Source organism: Anopheles ziemanni, chromosome 2 (genome assembly GCF_943734765.1).
Source record: "Anopheles ziemanni chromosome 2, idAnoZiCoDA_A2_x.2, whole genome shotgun sequence".
NCBI classification, from domain to species: Eukaryota; Metazoa; Arthropoda; class Insecta; order Diptera; family Culicidae; genus Anopheles; species Anopheles ziemanni.
In genome coordinates, this window is record NC_080705.1 from 59,729,393 (window position 1) to 59,746,981 (window position 17,589).

The 17,589-nt window shown below is 41.9% G+C and overlaps 1 protein-coding gene across 2 annotated transcripts in view; it reads right to left on the minus strand.

Moving 5' to 3' along the window:
- LOC131282458 (protein ECT2) overlaps positions 1-17,589 on the minus strand; it is a 71,848-nt gene that overhangs the window by 46,543 nt on the left and 7,716 nt on the right. The window contains exon 3 of one of the 2 annotated variants that reach the window (XM_058311932.1): positions 7,287-7,323. The exons of the other annotated variant lie outside the window; for it this stretch is intronic. Coding sequence (XP_058167915.1) covers positions 7,287-7,323 — 37 coding nt within the window. The remainder of the gene's footprint in view (positions 1-7,286; positions 7,324-17,589) is intronic. 2 annotated transcript variants of the gene reach the window in all.

Below are 17,589 nucleotides of genomic sequence, written 5' to 3' on the forward strand. Positions count from 1 at the left end.
TGAAATTAGATTATAGAGACTACGAAAACTTAATTTAGGAAAGATTTTGGTGAAATACTGCATATTTTAAATAATCTTCTTTGAATTACTCAACTTAAATGCCAAATATCCTGTACGAAAAGACTGACTATCTACGTACACATAAGGGAAAAGGCTCGTAAACCCTTAACGGGCAGGCATGACCAATACGGTCGGATATGGATATGCATTTCTTGGAACACTCAAATTGATTAGATTACTAAACCTAATATTAACAAATTGTATATTTAACACCTAACATGAATTAAACACGTGGTCATACATGTACGAATGTCCCATTTGTCAGAAAAGATGCTAACAAATCTAGAAAATATCAAAACGTAATTAATTGATTAGCTTTCAATGGAAATGTTTATGCAAAACTCTAAATTTTAAAGCAGGCACTTAAACTTGTCACTGGTTTTTTAGATACATGTTTTTATAATGTTTTCTCAAAATAAAAACAAGTTTTTTTTCGCTAACTCATAAGTGAACCGCATAAGGAATGTGTAAAACACGATACACGAAACATCACGAAAAAATATTGGCAATATATTTACTTGGATAAAGAAAAATATATTGAGCGAAAATAAAAACAAAATCGAGGTGGGGAGTTTTCCGTGCCGGTTTTTTTTTTTTTTTTGTATACTTGAAAGAAAATGAGTCTGCTAAACAGTTACACTGCATCAAACCGTTACAGGGAGATTTTAAAAATCAGCTGGAACAAAACCATTGTCATGCAGTTTCATGATATTAGGCTCTTTACACCTCTGATCTAAACCGTTTCCTCAGGCACAAGACAGATTATGAGGTACACCATGGTGACATCAAGCATGTACAAGTAACCGGATAAGCTGACCGTGTTCGCAGCAAATTGGAAGCGAAAAAGAAAATTCACCGACCTCATCGTCCAAGGGATTTGTTTAACAACTCACCTACACGACCGACATATGAAGTGTTGGCGAATGTTCCGCCCCCTGTCTAACATTTGCGATGCCGCCGGACGTCGAAATAAATGTTTCCCGCTGGTCCAGCAGCGAGCAAAGGTTGAGTCGCGAGATGTGTGATGCTACTAACCCGGGGTTCACGCGTTAAACGCGATTTGAGCGAGAAAAAAGGGCCACCCAAGGGCAGCTAGCTTTCCGACGAAACACCGTACGAAGAATGAGAGCCGCGTCGTGCATCGTGAAGAACCCCTGGAATGCTAACTAGCGATGTTCCGGCGCGAGTGGGAGTGATGAATTATCTCGGCGGCGGTTAGTTAATGCCAGTGTCTCGTCAGCTGGGAGGGTACTTGACGAGGGTGGGTGACGTCCACCGCGTCGTTATCGTCGTCGTAGTCGCGCTGTTGTTTCCGGCGCGAAGCTGCGAGCCCGTCATCCGGCCGGAAGCGCGGCACTACGGGAAAATCCGGCAAGTGGCAAAACTGGACGGTGTGAACACGGTTCAGCGTCACAGTCCGGGCGGTCCCGGAAGTTATTCCTTTCAAATTCCAGCACCTCCGCTCCGATGGGGACCTCCTTCCTGCCCAATAATAACGAGTCCACACTGCGCAGAGAGCCCGGCAGCAGCTGCAGGGGCCTTGTTGTTCTTCCGTCAGCTGACTGTGTCCAGGTGGTGACGAGAGGTGGAGGGAGTGACAAGCCCACAAGTTTTCGGGCGCACCACACAATGCGCACTCCGTCACAGAATGACTAACGAGACTCTGATGACCGCCCGCAGGGTGAAACCGCGTTCCGGGCTTCCTGTCCCGTCTTTTCCAACAGCATCATCCTGGGCCGACCCCGAAGCGTAGGTCCTGGAAAACCTTTCTGCGCCGGATGAGCTTTTTCCCGCCCGTGAACAATGCTGAAGGGGTTTTTTCTTGTTTGGCGTTCCGTGTCAACAGCTTTTTTCATTCACTGGACTTCAACGCCTCCTTCCCCCCACCGATGGAACTCGCCGCCATTGGGCCGCTCTGGCGTGAAGTGGCATCATGGCACACACACACACAGGCACACACAAAACCCCGGAGTGGACCGCAAAGAGCGGCTCCGGAAAACCACCGAACTTGGGAAATGCGTTGCTGGACGCTACACGCTAATGAACCTAGCATTCGCTTGGAGTCAAAGCAGTCCACGCTGGGCCTGAGATAGGTAGCACACATCGTTTCCACAATCCCGGGAAAGTGGATACGGGAAACTGTCCGAGTTGATAACTGGAGATTACAAAAACCGAGTTCGCACATAAACGATCACAAGGGGAGTGGAAAGGAAAGGGGCGATGGATCAAGCGGGTGTCTAAAACTCAAGTGCGGAACCACCTCGTCAAGAGTGGTGTGTAGCTTGTCTGGCCGACTGTCGACAGCCCTCTCAAATCATGTAGAGTTTTCCAAGCGTAGATGAAGCAGTGCACTATCCTGTGAACGGCTGCCGCAAAGCTACTCCAAGCCTGTCATGGTGTAATAATTCTAGCCTCGGGGAAGTAAAATTTCGCAGGACAATCACTGTTGCCGATAGAAAATGTCTCACGCCTTCTAACCAAAGAGAATGCAAAAATGCACATTTACTCTACCGACATTTGAGAGGAGATGGAAATACCTAATACGGGAAAACCTCCGCGCGAAAGCTCGAGTTACAAAATCAACTCTGGTGGACAATTCCTGTAGAGGCAGAGGACTGTGAACCGTGTGCGCGAACATGACCAACCCCGCCAGCAAGTACTTCTCGCGGCTGCGACTCAAGGACACTTTGCGATGAGTTTTCCGGTTCGAGGCACACCATTTTGGTCACGGGACGCGGATGTTCCTGGAAACCATTCAAACATCACCAGTAGTAGGACGAATGGAACCGGAGGATGTACATGGAACAGCGTGTGAGTGTGATTTTATGTCCCGCATATCGCAACCAAATTAAAAATGAACGACGGAACGATTGTCGCCCATAATTACGGCGAAAAAGTCCCGCAGCTTTCTGCGATGACAAAGCGCACGTGGACGATAGATCTCCGTTCTCAAGCAAGCGCTAGAAAATGGAGTACGGCCCGGATGACGGTGATTTGCAAATTATAACACGAAATTAACGATGTTCGCACAGCCGGTGTTTGATTGGACGGCGATGTCGATCACTTCGTTAAACGTGCCGGCATAAGTTATAAAACAGTTAAGAAGCCTTACAGGATAGCCCCCATGCAAACAGAACGACTAAAAATTGAACACATTATTTACAAAATAGGTCATACTATAAATTCGAATAATAAAGCCCACATGAATGTTGTGTGTTTCAGGAACGATCATTTTATTGAATTAGAAGCGGATAACCAATTTTTCGATCTACGCTGAAATTGCTGATGTGTTTATCGGAGCAGTTAGGGTCAATAATTTCATCGAAGTAACGAGATAACATGGCAATATTGGAAATAGCTGGAAATATTGGAAATAGAAATCTATAGATCGATAACAGACCAGTTCAATCTCGAACGAAAGGTAAAATTGCATGGAATTAATTATTCAAAACTCCACAAATGGCTTCTGATTATTCGAAGAATTCTGATGATACTGAAATTTGTTGTAAATCACGTGCGTCATACAAAATCCCCATCTCAATTTTTACAGGAATTGTTCATGATATCAGGTTTGCTTTCTTCCCAAAACTGCAGATTAAAATTGTTGAACGTTGTTCATTTCCAAATCGAAATTCACCGAAAATAAGTATGAAAATGTTTAATAAAGATTAACGATAAAATTTCAAATATTTTATCTTTTACCACTTTTTATTTTACTTAACAATTTAGAAAGTTAATACTCCATTCAACAGAGTACTACTTTGAAAACATTAAATCATCGTTTAATAATCGTCCCGCGCTTTCGATTTCGATTTCGATTTTAATCATCTGGCCCTTTTTAGGAAAATATATGCAAACCCCTGATTTAGAGTACAAACAGATGAATCTAAATTTGCTTTTGTACATTGTAAAATTTGAAAAGGGTGTTTCATAAACATTTTGTTTATACTTATCATAAAAATAAAATACATAAAATACCATTTGAAACTTTTATACACTTTCATCGATGCATTGTTTTTACCAAGTAATGTACTATACTGATATATTATCATTTATGAAACAAAAAAACATCGAAAAACTCTCAACAGCTTATTTATGTAGAAAATACTACATTGAGATACTTTCATATTACAAAAGAATACAACGAATAACTCTAATGCAGTGTTCTCTTGATTGCAATCTATAACAAACTGACAAGGTTTTCTGATTAATACCAAAAATGTGAATCTTTCCGCCAACCAAACATGTTCCCACCAGTTTGAATTAAATAGCGTTTAAAATGTAGCAATTTACCGATCATCCTTAAAAACGACGCTCAACATACAGACGCAAACGAGATAATTTCCAATTTTAACCTCAACAGTGCACACAATGAACCCATCGAGCTGTACACGGGTACCACAGCGACCAGAACGCAACGTGCCGAGAGCAGACAGCGGCCAGTAAAAATAGCGTACCAAGAAAAATTCGAAAAAGAAAACCCCTAACGAACGGAAACCCGGCCGAATGCAAACACCAACGGGGGAAAAACGTGCAAACTTTACCGCACATGTGGCGCACATCATCATCGGCGTGTCGAACGCGTCATCATCGATGAAGTCGTTCGTTGTCATCGGCTGCGTTACGATGGCGACGTTTGTCCCACCAGCTTGTGGCCACCGAAGTGTACGGCGAGGGGTGAAGGGAGAAATGTGCAACGCAACGGTGCGAGAACTTTTCGGTCGGGAAAGAACGAAACCAAAAAAAACTAAAAAAAAACTCAAAATCAAAACGAAGGAAAAACGGTTTTCACGAGCGCGGGAACAATTTACCAACTCGATGGCGAACGGGGAAGCAAAAAAAACATTGCGGATGGTACTCCATCAGGGATTCGTCAGCGGCGCAACCTTGCGACCTTCGTTCGGACATTGCCTAAGCTGCAGGCGAAAGGGAACCATTTTTACCCAAAGTTCGGCCTGTTGGGTTGGAAGATGCGACGCTGCTGCTGTCACCATGCCATCGCATCACATAGTTGCAAATCTGGTCGTAAAAAGGAAACCAGTTCGAAACATTTCGATCGAATCTCAGCCACGAGTCCCGGGCAAGGAGAACGCGCTCCGCGAATTCGATTATCTACAAAAACGCAAATTTGTTCTCGCTGGTTGGAAACGTTTTGGAACACGAGTGACGAAATGCAATTTCATCTTCGGGTTCGTAGGATTTTTCCTCCACAACGTAAAAAACACACAATACATACGACGTAACAACAGCATCCACGTATAGCAAAACTTGCACACACGTTTAGCGACGACTTCAAGGGGGTAAGAGTAGGGCAAAGGATTGATTTAGCAATTTACTTAAAGAACCCCCGTTGCAGTCCGTGGTCTTCCAAAAACGAGACAAACCAACAAACGACACATCAAACATCAATACTCACCAGCATATCTTCTTATCTACAATCGATTCCCTTTAGAACGGATTAAAAGGAGCCAATCCTCTGCGAGATCATCGAACGCTCCGCCAAAAGAGAAGTAAGGATTGGAGCACATCGTCGATAATGTTCGCCAAGACGGTAATACAATGTTTAGCGCGCAATGCACGTTTTGCTAATGCACTGCCATAACTTCAGAGCTCCAATTGTTGCGTTTGATGCAATCCCAATCGAGTTTGTAACCGAACATTGTAAAAGATGTCAAAGCGATGTACGTGAGTGGTGAATAAAACGAAACATCCAAACAAACCAACATGCATCGCTCCTATGTTGTGATGCACAATGCACTTTAAAATATGCTGGACTGGAATTTACTAAGATGTTGGGCGTTGCTTCGATGTTCCTTTGCCAAGAAAATAGTTAGAAATGAATCAGTATATAACTTGCATATATTCTATCGCTTTGTCCGCTCGCTGAAACTAAATCAAAATTTTTAACACGTTGATCGCGACGTCACCCATTTTGCAGGTGACAGCACCAATCTTCATCAGCCTTTTTCGCTGGCATATTAGTACAAAGTGGACTATATTTATTACAAAAATGTATCGTTTGGGAAGCTTTGTCTTTGCTGCTTCGTATACTAAAGTAGTTGGTTTAACAATTTTTATAAACCAATTCTACTAAAAAAGATTATGTTAATTTGATATGCTCTAAAACTCTTTTCAATCAACGTGTTAACATTTTATTGTCCTGAGGATATTTGTACAGAAGCCTAATCTTCCTTTCCCTAAAAGGATAAATTTGTACATTTACCATAGCCTACCACTACATCAGAGCCAGCGGTGGACGTAACGGTGCGCAGACTGAGTGGCCACGGAGGGCCCAAGGAGCTCGCAAGGAGGTCGAACCTTCAAGGGCCAAGTTCGTATGATTTGTACTTAAACAAACATTCTATACAATTCTTCAATTTTCTTTAATGATCACCAAATAAAAAATTGTAATCGGGCAATAATGGATGATTTTACTGTATCTTATAAAAAAAACTATTGTTAAAAAACATAACGAAATAATGAAAGGATGGTATATAATCAGAGTTGAAGAGTAACAGAAGATAAATGTCTTATAATTTATCAATTGGAAACAAGGAAGTATTTGCATCAAAGCAACAAGATTTTTTATATATCAAGCAGGATTAAAATAAGGATTAAAATAATGAAATATTTAAACAATTTCATTGCATGCAATGCGTTATTGACATATCCTGTTTGATGTTGTCATGCATTTGCCAAAGCTGCATACCATTTTAACTAAATCGTCAGTACAACGAGGTTCGCGTTATAACGAATATTTTATATGAATTTCAATGATAGAAGTAAAATCTCATAATTTTCCTACTCTAACTATTGAATAAGAATTGTTAAACAAAATTGATGAAATCAAACTTCGAGAAGTCAGCCAGTAAATTTATTGATTATAGGATAAAAGTAATAGCTAACATTGATTTTATTAAAATGCAAATGTAAACAAGACAAAAATTTATCATTTTTACCATATTGTGTGGGGGCCCTGTTCATTTTACCGCTTAGGGCTCCCATGAGTATAAATCCTCAACTCATCAGAGCTATAATATATTATTTTCTTGGCAAAATCAGAAAAAAACACATCGAGCTAGCTAAACGTTGCTGTCATCTAATATGCTTCAAAAATTACAATAAAATAAACATAATCCAACCAAGGTATAGTAGACCCACAATAGAAGGCATAGTCGGGCACAATGGACCTAGGTCGAACACAGAATATAATTTGTATATTATACTTGTCTGCAAATATAAAAGGCCACCGCGAGGAGGTAACTAATAAACCAACTGCAAGCGATTCCAATCCTTTGTACCCATCGGAGCGCATCGATGGCAATACAAAGATAATTGCACTTTCCCAATGATTTAACTTTACAAAAAATTCAATTTACTGACAGCTGCACAAAAATGCAATCGAAAATCGATCGCTTATTTGCGAATGCCCCCTCCCCCATCGAAGGCAAATGAAACATAATGCGCTCGAGGGAAGAAAGGAAAGATTAATGAACAAACAAAAAACATTATCCCCACAATTGCACCGTGAAACAGGGAAGCCCGACCGCACTTACATGGTCGATAATGCAAACAATAAATATCATTTAATATACCGTCAATGTCTACAACAAGCAGACACGTCATGCGGCCCAGTAATCCCGTATTGCATGGCGCACAGCTCATTAATTGCTAGCGTAAGTGCACAGCTGTGAATCCAGTGACCGCAACGAAAGGCAGAGGATCGTGAACAAGCGCCGTGCGTGCGCGATGGTTTATCCAATTAATTAACAATTTTTCCCGATATACTGAACTTTTCATCGAACGGTACTGTATCTTTCCTCCGTTCGCATTTAGTTCAAAAGCAATCGAAAAAGTTCGCGAGTCCGTTCCAGACGGCGTAAATCTGCCGTTGGCATATTGAAATCGTTTAAAGTCAAATAGTTTTCAGAGCAACAGAATGTTTTTCACACGGTTTAATTTTCCTTTCAAATCGAAATGCAATGAAACCACAACGGGATAAAAAAGTGAATTCAGGGACCACGGTGATGCACACACTTCTCCAAAGCATTTTTCAGATATTAAATTCACGAACCATTGCATGAATAGGGCATGGTTTTTCGCCCCATATGCAAGGATCAAAGCAGGATCTAAACGAACGTGCCCCGAAAGGAACACAAACCCACGCAGAGTACGTCACCCTGTCAACGAACTGACGAAAAACGCATAACTCGCAATGTGCATCATGCCATGGTGAGGTAAAATGAACAACGCTCGGGAACAGAAAAATAACACATTCACACACACACACAAATGGCAACGGTTGCCCAGTCGTTTCTATGTGCCTTCGCCGTGTGCGGTTTGAAGCGACAGAATGTCATCCTAACGAAATCTCTGAATGAAATTACTCATCTGTCATCGTTGGCTGACTGGTTCGACCAAAAGTCGTCGCACCCATTCTACAACCGCCCGGTATATAGAAGAAGTAAAAAAAACATACAGCTTTAAACAGCACGTGAACAATACACCAGGGAGTTCAGATTCAAGGGTTAACTCTCTTCCAAAAACATGTACGGTTGAGTTCGTTACTTTCAAAATATGGAGATTAAATATAGAACATATTTAACTTCGATCAAATTTTGTGAATTTCTCATTTATCTATGGATTATTTATCTGTGATATAAAAATATATATAAAAGGATAGACTAATGTAGAAAATAAAATTGAACGTGAGTGTCAGATGCGATACATGTTTCTCCGATCGCGACGTATCCTCCCCCGAAGAAGAAGAACACATATTGCATTGAGGTTGATGAGCTGCTGACTCACAGAAGCACGAAAACGTTAGATCCATTTTTAAATGTCGACGGCGCTCTAGACATCTCTGTTTACGTAAATGCGTCCCGGGGCATGTGAACAAGAGCCCTTCCACTGTCCACCATCTGCATGAACGTGCGTAAACGCGAGCCGGAAGACATCGTCGCCCATCATTCGGCCAACGGTCGAAAAGACGCGTCAAGGACGCTAAGGGGGAAAAAAGCCAAGAATCAGTTGAACTCCGAGTCTGGCTCAAATTCATCACCGGCTTTGCAAGAACCACTTTCAAGAGAAGTTCATAAACTCAAAACTCTCCGCAGATCGCGGACTGCAAGCGGGTTTAGATGAGAAAAACCAACCGTTTGATTGGTTTTCAACTTCACCCAGTGTATTCAAGCGAAAAAACACCTTCATACGAAAGTTAGCGCAAAGCAACCTTATGCAATAGAGAACCCACCCTGCATCATTTGAATCCACAAGAGTATGGTGGAACTAACTGAAAAAAATACCTCACACGCCTAATATACCCCTCGGAAACGTTGTGCTGCTTTGTAAGGAATCGTTTATCCACTACTTCAAAGCTCAGCTCCAGCAAACTCGTATATGAATCGCCAGGGCAGCCACAAAACCATAGACCACGATTCAGAATGAAAAATGGGTGGAAATACCGCGATGGTACACTGCAGCTGACGTAAAAGACTAAAGACGGGTTCGTCATACACATCAGAGTTTGCAGAATGAAAAAAAAACTAATGAGTGTTCGCTCACGGTAGACAAGTTTACCTATAGGAGTTCTAACACATGTTACAATGAAGTTTACCGGTTTCGCTTCAATCGAAGTCGGTTCATAAACTGGTAGTAACGATTTAAAAAAAATAGTCTGCCGGTTTTGTGTACAAAAACAAAAAAGTGACTTTCATACTGGCAAGCGAAACCAAAAAAGGGGGAACATAAATGTTTATATATTATGAAGCTGTATCGCAATACCCTACATCAATTAATTGATATTAAGATTAAGTTAAAAATAAAAAGAGCGATGAAAGGGGTTTTTTATATGAAATATAAGTTGCAAAGAATTTTACATTTACTAATAAGAACAATTTTAGTATAAATCAAGCAAGCTTTATGAAAGAATTCTATGTAAATAGAGATATTCTGTTGTAGTATTTATATCCAGGAAAGCACGGAGAGTTACAATTTACATTTCAAAAAATGTACTAATTGGGTTTGTCGCTTCAAATCGCTCACAAACATTAAGCTTTTTTATTTCATATAAAAATTGCGAGAATAATTAATACAATACACGCTTCACTATAACATATTTTTTTACTTTTAAGCAATCAAACCACCTTTTTTCAAACCATCAGTCCTACAATTTTCTTTCTTTCTCTCTTTCTTTTTCTCTTGACTTTAATGATATGATACATTACATCTAACTTTTTTCGGTTGTGATGGGGACAACTTAAAGCCATAAACAAGTCAAATATTCTGCACTATTTTACGAAAAAAGAAAACTCAAATCATATTTGAAAAAAATGGCCCTGAAGATCTCGTAAACATAATCAAAAAATAAAACTAATAATCATACTACTAGCGTAATGGGACCTAAACGGTACACGCGCTCTTCAGGGCAACAGTTCCTTGGCCACTTTCATAAGAATCGCAGAAAACCCATAAAAATACTCAACCCCACTCCAGCGCCTGGGACAAACATTGGAAAAAGTTATGCCCAGGTTAAATTACATGATTAATGGCTAGCTCGGGTTTGTACCAATTCCCATAACTCTTTCCGACACAAGGCCGCGTCGTGTGCCTGTGCCGGTTACTATGCGCTACTGAAGAAGATGTCCTGGCCTTTTTTCCCAATCCCCGCTGGACAACGATGGCCCCCAATGTTTCCTCCATCCCTCCCCTTGACCGGGTTAAGTTAAAGTGAAAACCCATTGATGGTTTTTTGAAAGTAAAAGGCGTCGAAAAAAAAGGAAGGACGAACTGAAATGAAATATGAAAAGTTTCGCATCTCCCACAGCGCGCCGCCGAAACAAATGGGGTATCGGTGTTTTAGCAACAACAACAAAAAATGCAAAATACACACATGAAAGCATCGTTAGAGACGACGGTAAGAGACCCTGGGACGACCTGGGCTATCTATTACCTTCTTTGTTATGGACTGAAAACAATTTTTATTAACAAACTTTTACCCGCAACCCTCGGAGCTCCGCTGGCGTGCCGAGAAAGTGCGGTTAGTACATAAAACCAATATGTTTACTAACCGAATTAGCTACCGATCCCCAGCAAGTACGACTTAGGCAGGGGTTTTTTTCTTTTTTGGAAGCCCAACGGAAGCATTGAAATAAACTTACAATTTGATTCATTGCTTGGTAGGTGCCGTTTAATTTAATAACTATTGAGTAATTTTAAATGTAACACGAACGATAAATTCCATTGATTGAACCAATCAGCTTGAGCTTAGCGTATAAATAATCTCTTTCTAAAATCTAAATTCGTGTAAGTAATCTCTTTAACACGTGGACTGCCGAAAACGCTTGGCACACACACACTAAAAGCACACTTTTTTAGTACAATATTTTTTAATAAAATTTGTTTATAACATTTATTAACACATTGATAACCAAGCATTTTTAGCACAATTTTTTAGCACAATATTTTTAATTAAAATTTGTTTATAATGTTTGTTAAACCGATAATTTTCGAAGGCCAAGCAAAAACTTAGCTTCCCAAATAACTTTTATTTAAATATTACTATAGTTTTTATGTTGCATTTTCATTTATTTATAGGTCAAAAACTTGTTAGAACTACTTTCTGCTGTCACCTACTTTTAGGGGACATGGCAGTGAACGTGTTAATTTACGGTACGAGTTAAAAAGTATCGACGGTCAACGAAAACTTTAACACACTTTAAAAGGGCACTTTAAAACGACTTCAATTTATCAAATGTTATCGGGTTTTGTGGGAAAAGTTTCGGTTTTGGTTTTTTTTTTTTTGGTTTCGGCGTCAGCTCTTAACAAAAAAACATTTTTACATGCCTGTGCCAAACGATAGGCTGGATTATGCTATAATACTCGAAACCAATGTGTAACAAAACGCCCCGTGCAGAGATATCGCGGCAAAGAGCCAGCACAGCATGGTGGTGGTGATGGTACAGGTCACAACCCGATGTAACCAAGCCCTTGCCGGTCGCATCTCAGTTTCGGTAAAACTGCTAAAATTGTTCGCGTGAAAAAATTACCCACAGTGGAGATGGAAAAACGCACTCCAGGCACTGCAACAACAAACACACCACTCCAGATGGCGTAGCGCTTAGTTGAACGCGTCGTCGCTGGCCGGTTTCATTTGGCTGCTTGCCCACCAACACACGCACATTGAACGCACCCGGGTTGACTGCTGATAGGAGGCAGGAAAGAAAAATCTGGGAAAATCAGTAAAATGCCAACCTGGACTCGAAAAATACAGGATAATTGGGGGGGAAAAGGGACGCGAAAAAATCGTTCGCCCATCGTTGGCATAAGTTGGACAAAAAATACACTTTTCATGTCAAATGCAAGCGAGTGCGTCCACGGATATTCACGAACTTCCCCCAAACATTGCACCCAGCTGCGTACGTCTCTGTCCCTTCCGGAGGCTCACGGGTGGCGGCTATCTCCTGGCCGAGTTTGATGGACGGGAAAGCCGGATGCTTCCCCACGGATTCGCAAAGCAGGCCAGGACCCGTAATTGCAAGCTGCTCCACAATGGCCAACAGAACGGAAGCGGAAGCGGAAGTGCAACGCGTCGCTCTCGAATGGTTGGTAGTCCTCTTTTTTAACTCCTCCATTCATTTTGAGTTCGGTTTGCGTTGAATTTGTCCTACAGCGAGTAGTAGTTTCAATGTTTTTCCCCCTTCATCCCATGGCTTATTCGCGGACAGTTACGAATCCACGTTGGAAAGTTGGACAATTTTCGAAACTGCGACAGCGCGGACTTAAATCCCGTGCAGACCCAGATTTAACCAAAGCGAAACCAGCTACTAGCTACGGTAACACCAACCAACAAGCCACCATATCATGGCCACCAGATGCGGGGAAAGAGCGGTGACACAAAACGTAAAATAGGACTCATCAGGGACACAACTAAGGGAAGATAGCGCGAATGTCTCTCCGCTTCGTGTTGCGTAGGAAATACGGTTCTCGCAGGTTCGGACCATTGAGCCGAATTGGGCCGCGCTCGTAGTGCGTAGCGAGTCCAGAATGTCGTTTCCGGATGAATTCAGTGAACCGTACGAAGTCCTTGTGTGTTACTTGGAATATCTTTTTCGAAGCTCACGATACCGGCAAGTTAGCATCCAAATATTTGTTTTTGCGTAGATCTGCATCATCACAATGCCATTGAATTTTTTGGAACTCCGCAACTAACTCCAGGAGCCTTAGTTGTTACCAGGGCATGTGTTTATCTTTCGCAGGTGATTTAGTCAAAATAAAAAAGAGTGACAAACTCCAGCGTCAGTCCACTGAATATTCATTTTGGAAAAGAGCTTCATTGATATACTTGATCTGAATAAATTTTTACAAATATTTCTACAAATATAACCAGTACATTCGCAGATTTAGTTACGTAGAGGTTGGTTTTAATTTAAACGAGCGACGATTAGGGTCTATGTCGATATTTTCACTTGGAATGTTTAGAAAGAATCTCTCATAGTATTTTAAAGATCGATCCAGGTGAACGAAAAATATTGATACGTAACGAAAAATCTCGTTCGGGAATAAAACTCGCTCACGAAAGGCTCAGAAACTGGTGTGGCTATCTGCTTAAAACTTTGGACGGATCGCCTTAACGGCACTTGCGTTATCTTAAAAGTGACGGGAATCGTATTAATAGGTTGGATAGAATCACTAAAAGCTGGTAAAAGGTGAAATATAACGTCCATTACTAGGTCACAGTAATTTTCCTCGAAGAGAGGAGCCAAGTTCCACAAAGGATGCCGTTCGTGCTATTTAAGAAGAAGTTTTCTGGAAAATGACACACCGCACCTCCTTTTTGACAGTGCACATTCATATTTGGTCGAGATCGTACACACAATATTTCCAGTATCTCGCTGATTTTAGAATTGATTCCCAGCATAAAATATTGTGCCCCCAAAAATCCCACCCATTCCAAGCCATCCGCCATTGAGCGGGCCCGAAAATGTTTCCCCAAAGTTAATTTGTCCAAAAACTTGCAAAAGTATATCTTTCTTCCTGGAGGAAAATAAATGAACTTGGCTTGAAACAACATCGACCTTGGACATTGCCTACTGAACATAAACATAAATTAGTCCTTTGATCGACCGGCGTCACACGCCACGTCTCGTCCCTATGATGGATAGCAAAATATTGGTTTTGGTCGCGCAAACCTCGGCAGGCCTCCGTACCGATCTGCGGTTTTCCGGACGTTTATCGTGAGAACGCATACAGTCCATACACAAAAAAAAAACCAAAACAAAAAGATGCTGAGGGCAGCAGCAATTTTCACGCTTCGGCTTTCCCAGCTATTCCTGAGTGCGTCAGTAAATCTCCGACTAGCCGGGGAGGGATGTTATTCAACAAGTACAGCAATAAAAGTTTTATTATCCCAGAAAACATCAATCAATAAATATTTGCCTTGTGTGCGCTCCGGCACGCCTCGGATCGTTCGGTTCCGTTTCGGTGTTTGGGGTGCGACTGGACTCCGGCACGGATATTGCTCCTCCCGTAGCCTGATGGTTCAGTGAACCAGGGGTAGGCTCGTATACTCCTCCCTCTGGCTGAGCGGGGCATACTATCAACATATCTGTAGCCTCGCAGTATCAATTCCGACAAGTATAGACCATCATCATTATCGGAGGACTTTAGGAGAAGCCCATGGCACGCACACAGCTTGTCCACATACCCCCACACCACAAGCTACCAATAAAATTTCAACCCGTCTTTCCCGTATGCTTTAGAAACAATCCTTAACTAATCCAGAAATCCTCCGGCTACGGAAGGGATGTCAAGGGTACATCACGGAAGAGACTAGATTGATGGTCCGTCTCAGTAGGAATCTGCTATCGCTCCAAACGGACCACATTACGCTGAACAGTGATAGAGGTTGAGCCGGCGCCCTCAACCCACGCGATTTAGACATCACCAGACATGGGGACGATCCGACGAGTATGGGATGAGGCGTAGCGGAGGGCGAAACCATTCCGAGATTGGGATTGCCTATTCCTCTGGTGGACAAGCCCTACCAACACCACCATCAAGAGCTATTCGCTATCGATTGGATTCGATGTTTTGTGTTGGCAATAAAAATCAAAACAATCTAAACATTTTCCCACACACCACACGGACCTTAGGTCCCTTGCTACCATCTATCCTCCGACTGGGAGGACTGGAAAGTTTAGACAACAGTATGTGGCTAGGCCAACCGCAGAATGCTGCTCTCCATGGGGGAAATACTATACGGGGTTTTTAGAGTGCGGGCTGCAGTGTCGTGTCGTCCTGTTTAACTTGAACGTCCGTTGCATTGTAAAACATGGATAGCAGGACTTCCGCGTAAAGACTGTGTTAAAACAGAGAGATAAAAAGTTACTGCTTGAGTTGAATGCATTGACCCGTTACAGACACTAGGTGTTGCACTATCCCTTCAAGAATATTTTCAATAGAAGCTCTCAATAAATACGACCAAGTTTAAGATATGCCAAACCGGTCGAATGAATAAGTCGTCCCGATCATAAAATACTCTTATAATGATCACATTACATTGAGAATCAGCGAAAATACAGTTCATACAATTCTTAGAAGTACGAACTATAAGTCCATTGACTACTTCTTAAAACATTTTTCTGATTCTAATGCATAAAGAAATAAAAATTAAGATCTTGTTATAATAATCTGATACCAAACTGACGTATCTCTGAGAACCAGTCCAAGTATCTATAGTTCGTGTCCTTTACGGCATGGCTTTAAATAAGTTGTTTGAAATGTTCGAACCACATTTCAGACGGATGCTTGGTACTCATTTTAATGCATACAGTTTCTTCTTCCATCTTCGTTAAATTTCCTAACATGGTAGAACGGGAAGTAATATTCAATCCTTAAGATTTTCTAGAAAAAGAGGTTAGAAGAAAACGGTCATTAAAAATCGCTTTCAAAGAAACTCATATAGAAAGATCCTACTTGGCAGCTGACTGAAGCTGAAGGAAACGGCGACATGGCGGTGATTTTTCAGGAATTTTAAATGATAGATAAGGCACTGGGTTATAAAGCAAGGATCTATTTATATGAAAAAAATCTGCACTTAAAAGATAAACATTAAGTGCAAAGTCTTAAGTCATGACAAATTTGCAACAATCTAAATCTCCGTATATCAAATATTCAACATTGAATTTTTCTCTCATATTTGTTAAGCGATATCCAACCGATACAATTGACATGCAGTAAAACTAAGCTAAAAAAATCTATCACATATTGTCCGAGTGAAACTACAGCACAGGAACTAACTTTGACATAAAGCCTGGCGCAAAAATTACCCAAAACAGCCAGGAATTCATCACTTATTTCGGATAACAGAACTTATTGTAGTATTTTCGATTTAATAGCTATTCAATGTACACGCCAAAATAACTGCCTCGATTTTAGAAACGTTAACAGTGACAAAAACCTGCTCATTACATTGGATGCCAATTGCACAAAACTCGATCCATCGATTGAAACGACATTGTTCTCTTGGGCAAGTGCAGTTGGTCTGCCAAATTCCACCTACCATGAAACCCCCGCTGGGGGTCTAACCAACCGAAACAATCAGGAAATGCAGCAAAACGAGTCCTGCGACATATCGGAGCGTCGATGGACACGGACCGTCTAAAATTCGCGATAGCCGACCAGCGGTTTGTGAGCGCATTCCAGGCCGTCCTACCGAGGAGTCACTTTTCCCGTCCGGATGGCGGATGGTTGCCTGAATTCAATTGCCGTTGCGGTTCGGTTTGTTTGTTGCTGCGGGCGTCCCGAGCGAGAAAGTCAGCCCAAACTCGAACGGGAAAAGCTCGACCACCACCACAAACAAGGCAAGGCGTGTTTGGCGCAAAACGATGTCTCTGACCCCATTTTCGGCGCGCACTAGGACATGCCGGATCTTGCCGCGGTACTATTTACTGCTAAACTGTTCGCCCTCCGTTTAGAGAGTCGACTCCAACGGACACCAGTCCGTTGTGCAGCATGTGTTTGCATTACATCTGAACGATACGACCAGCACACACGCGAATTTCTCACAGTGGAGACAACAAACTCCACAATTTCCCACCAAATGGCTCGGCTGAGAACTTACCCGAAAACGTAGATTTCAAAGGCTCCTCGAGGAAACATCCGACTGCTTGCGACGAAACCCGACGGAGAGGAACGGATGCTGGCGGATCGATAGACACCGAATGTTTGTGAGACTCCTTCTCGTTCTCCCATCGCTAGCGAAAACTTTCTGTCATCCTTTCTCTTTGTCACAATTTCCGCTTCCGTTGCACCTCAAATGCACCAGCGGAAGTGCCGGATGAGCTGAGGACCGGTGATGAGGAAAGCACACCCTGTACCACGTTTACACAGCGCCGTGTTTTGGCCAACCGAGAGTAAATCGGTGCGTCAAATGGAAGGAAAGTTTACAACGGCGAGACCTACGTTTAGCCAACAACACCGGCAGAGACCCCGAAGGTCAGGACCGCGTATAGTAGCGAGCTTGTGAGA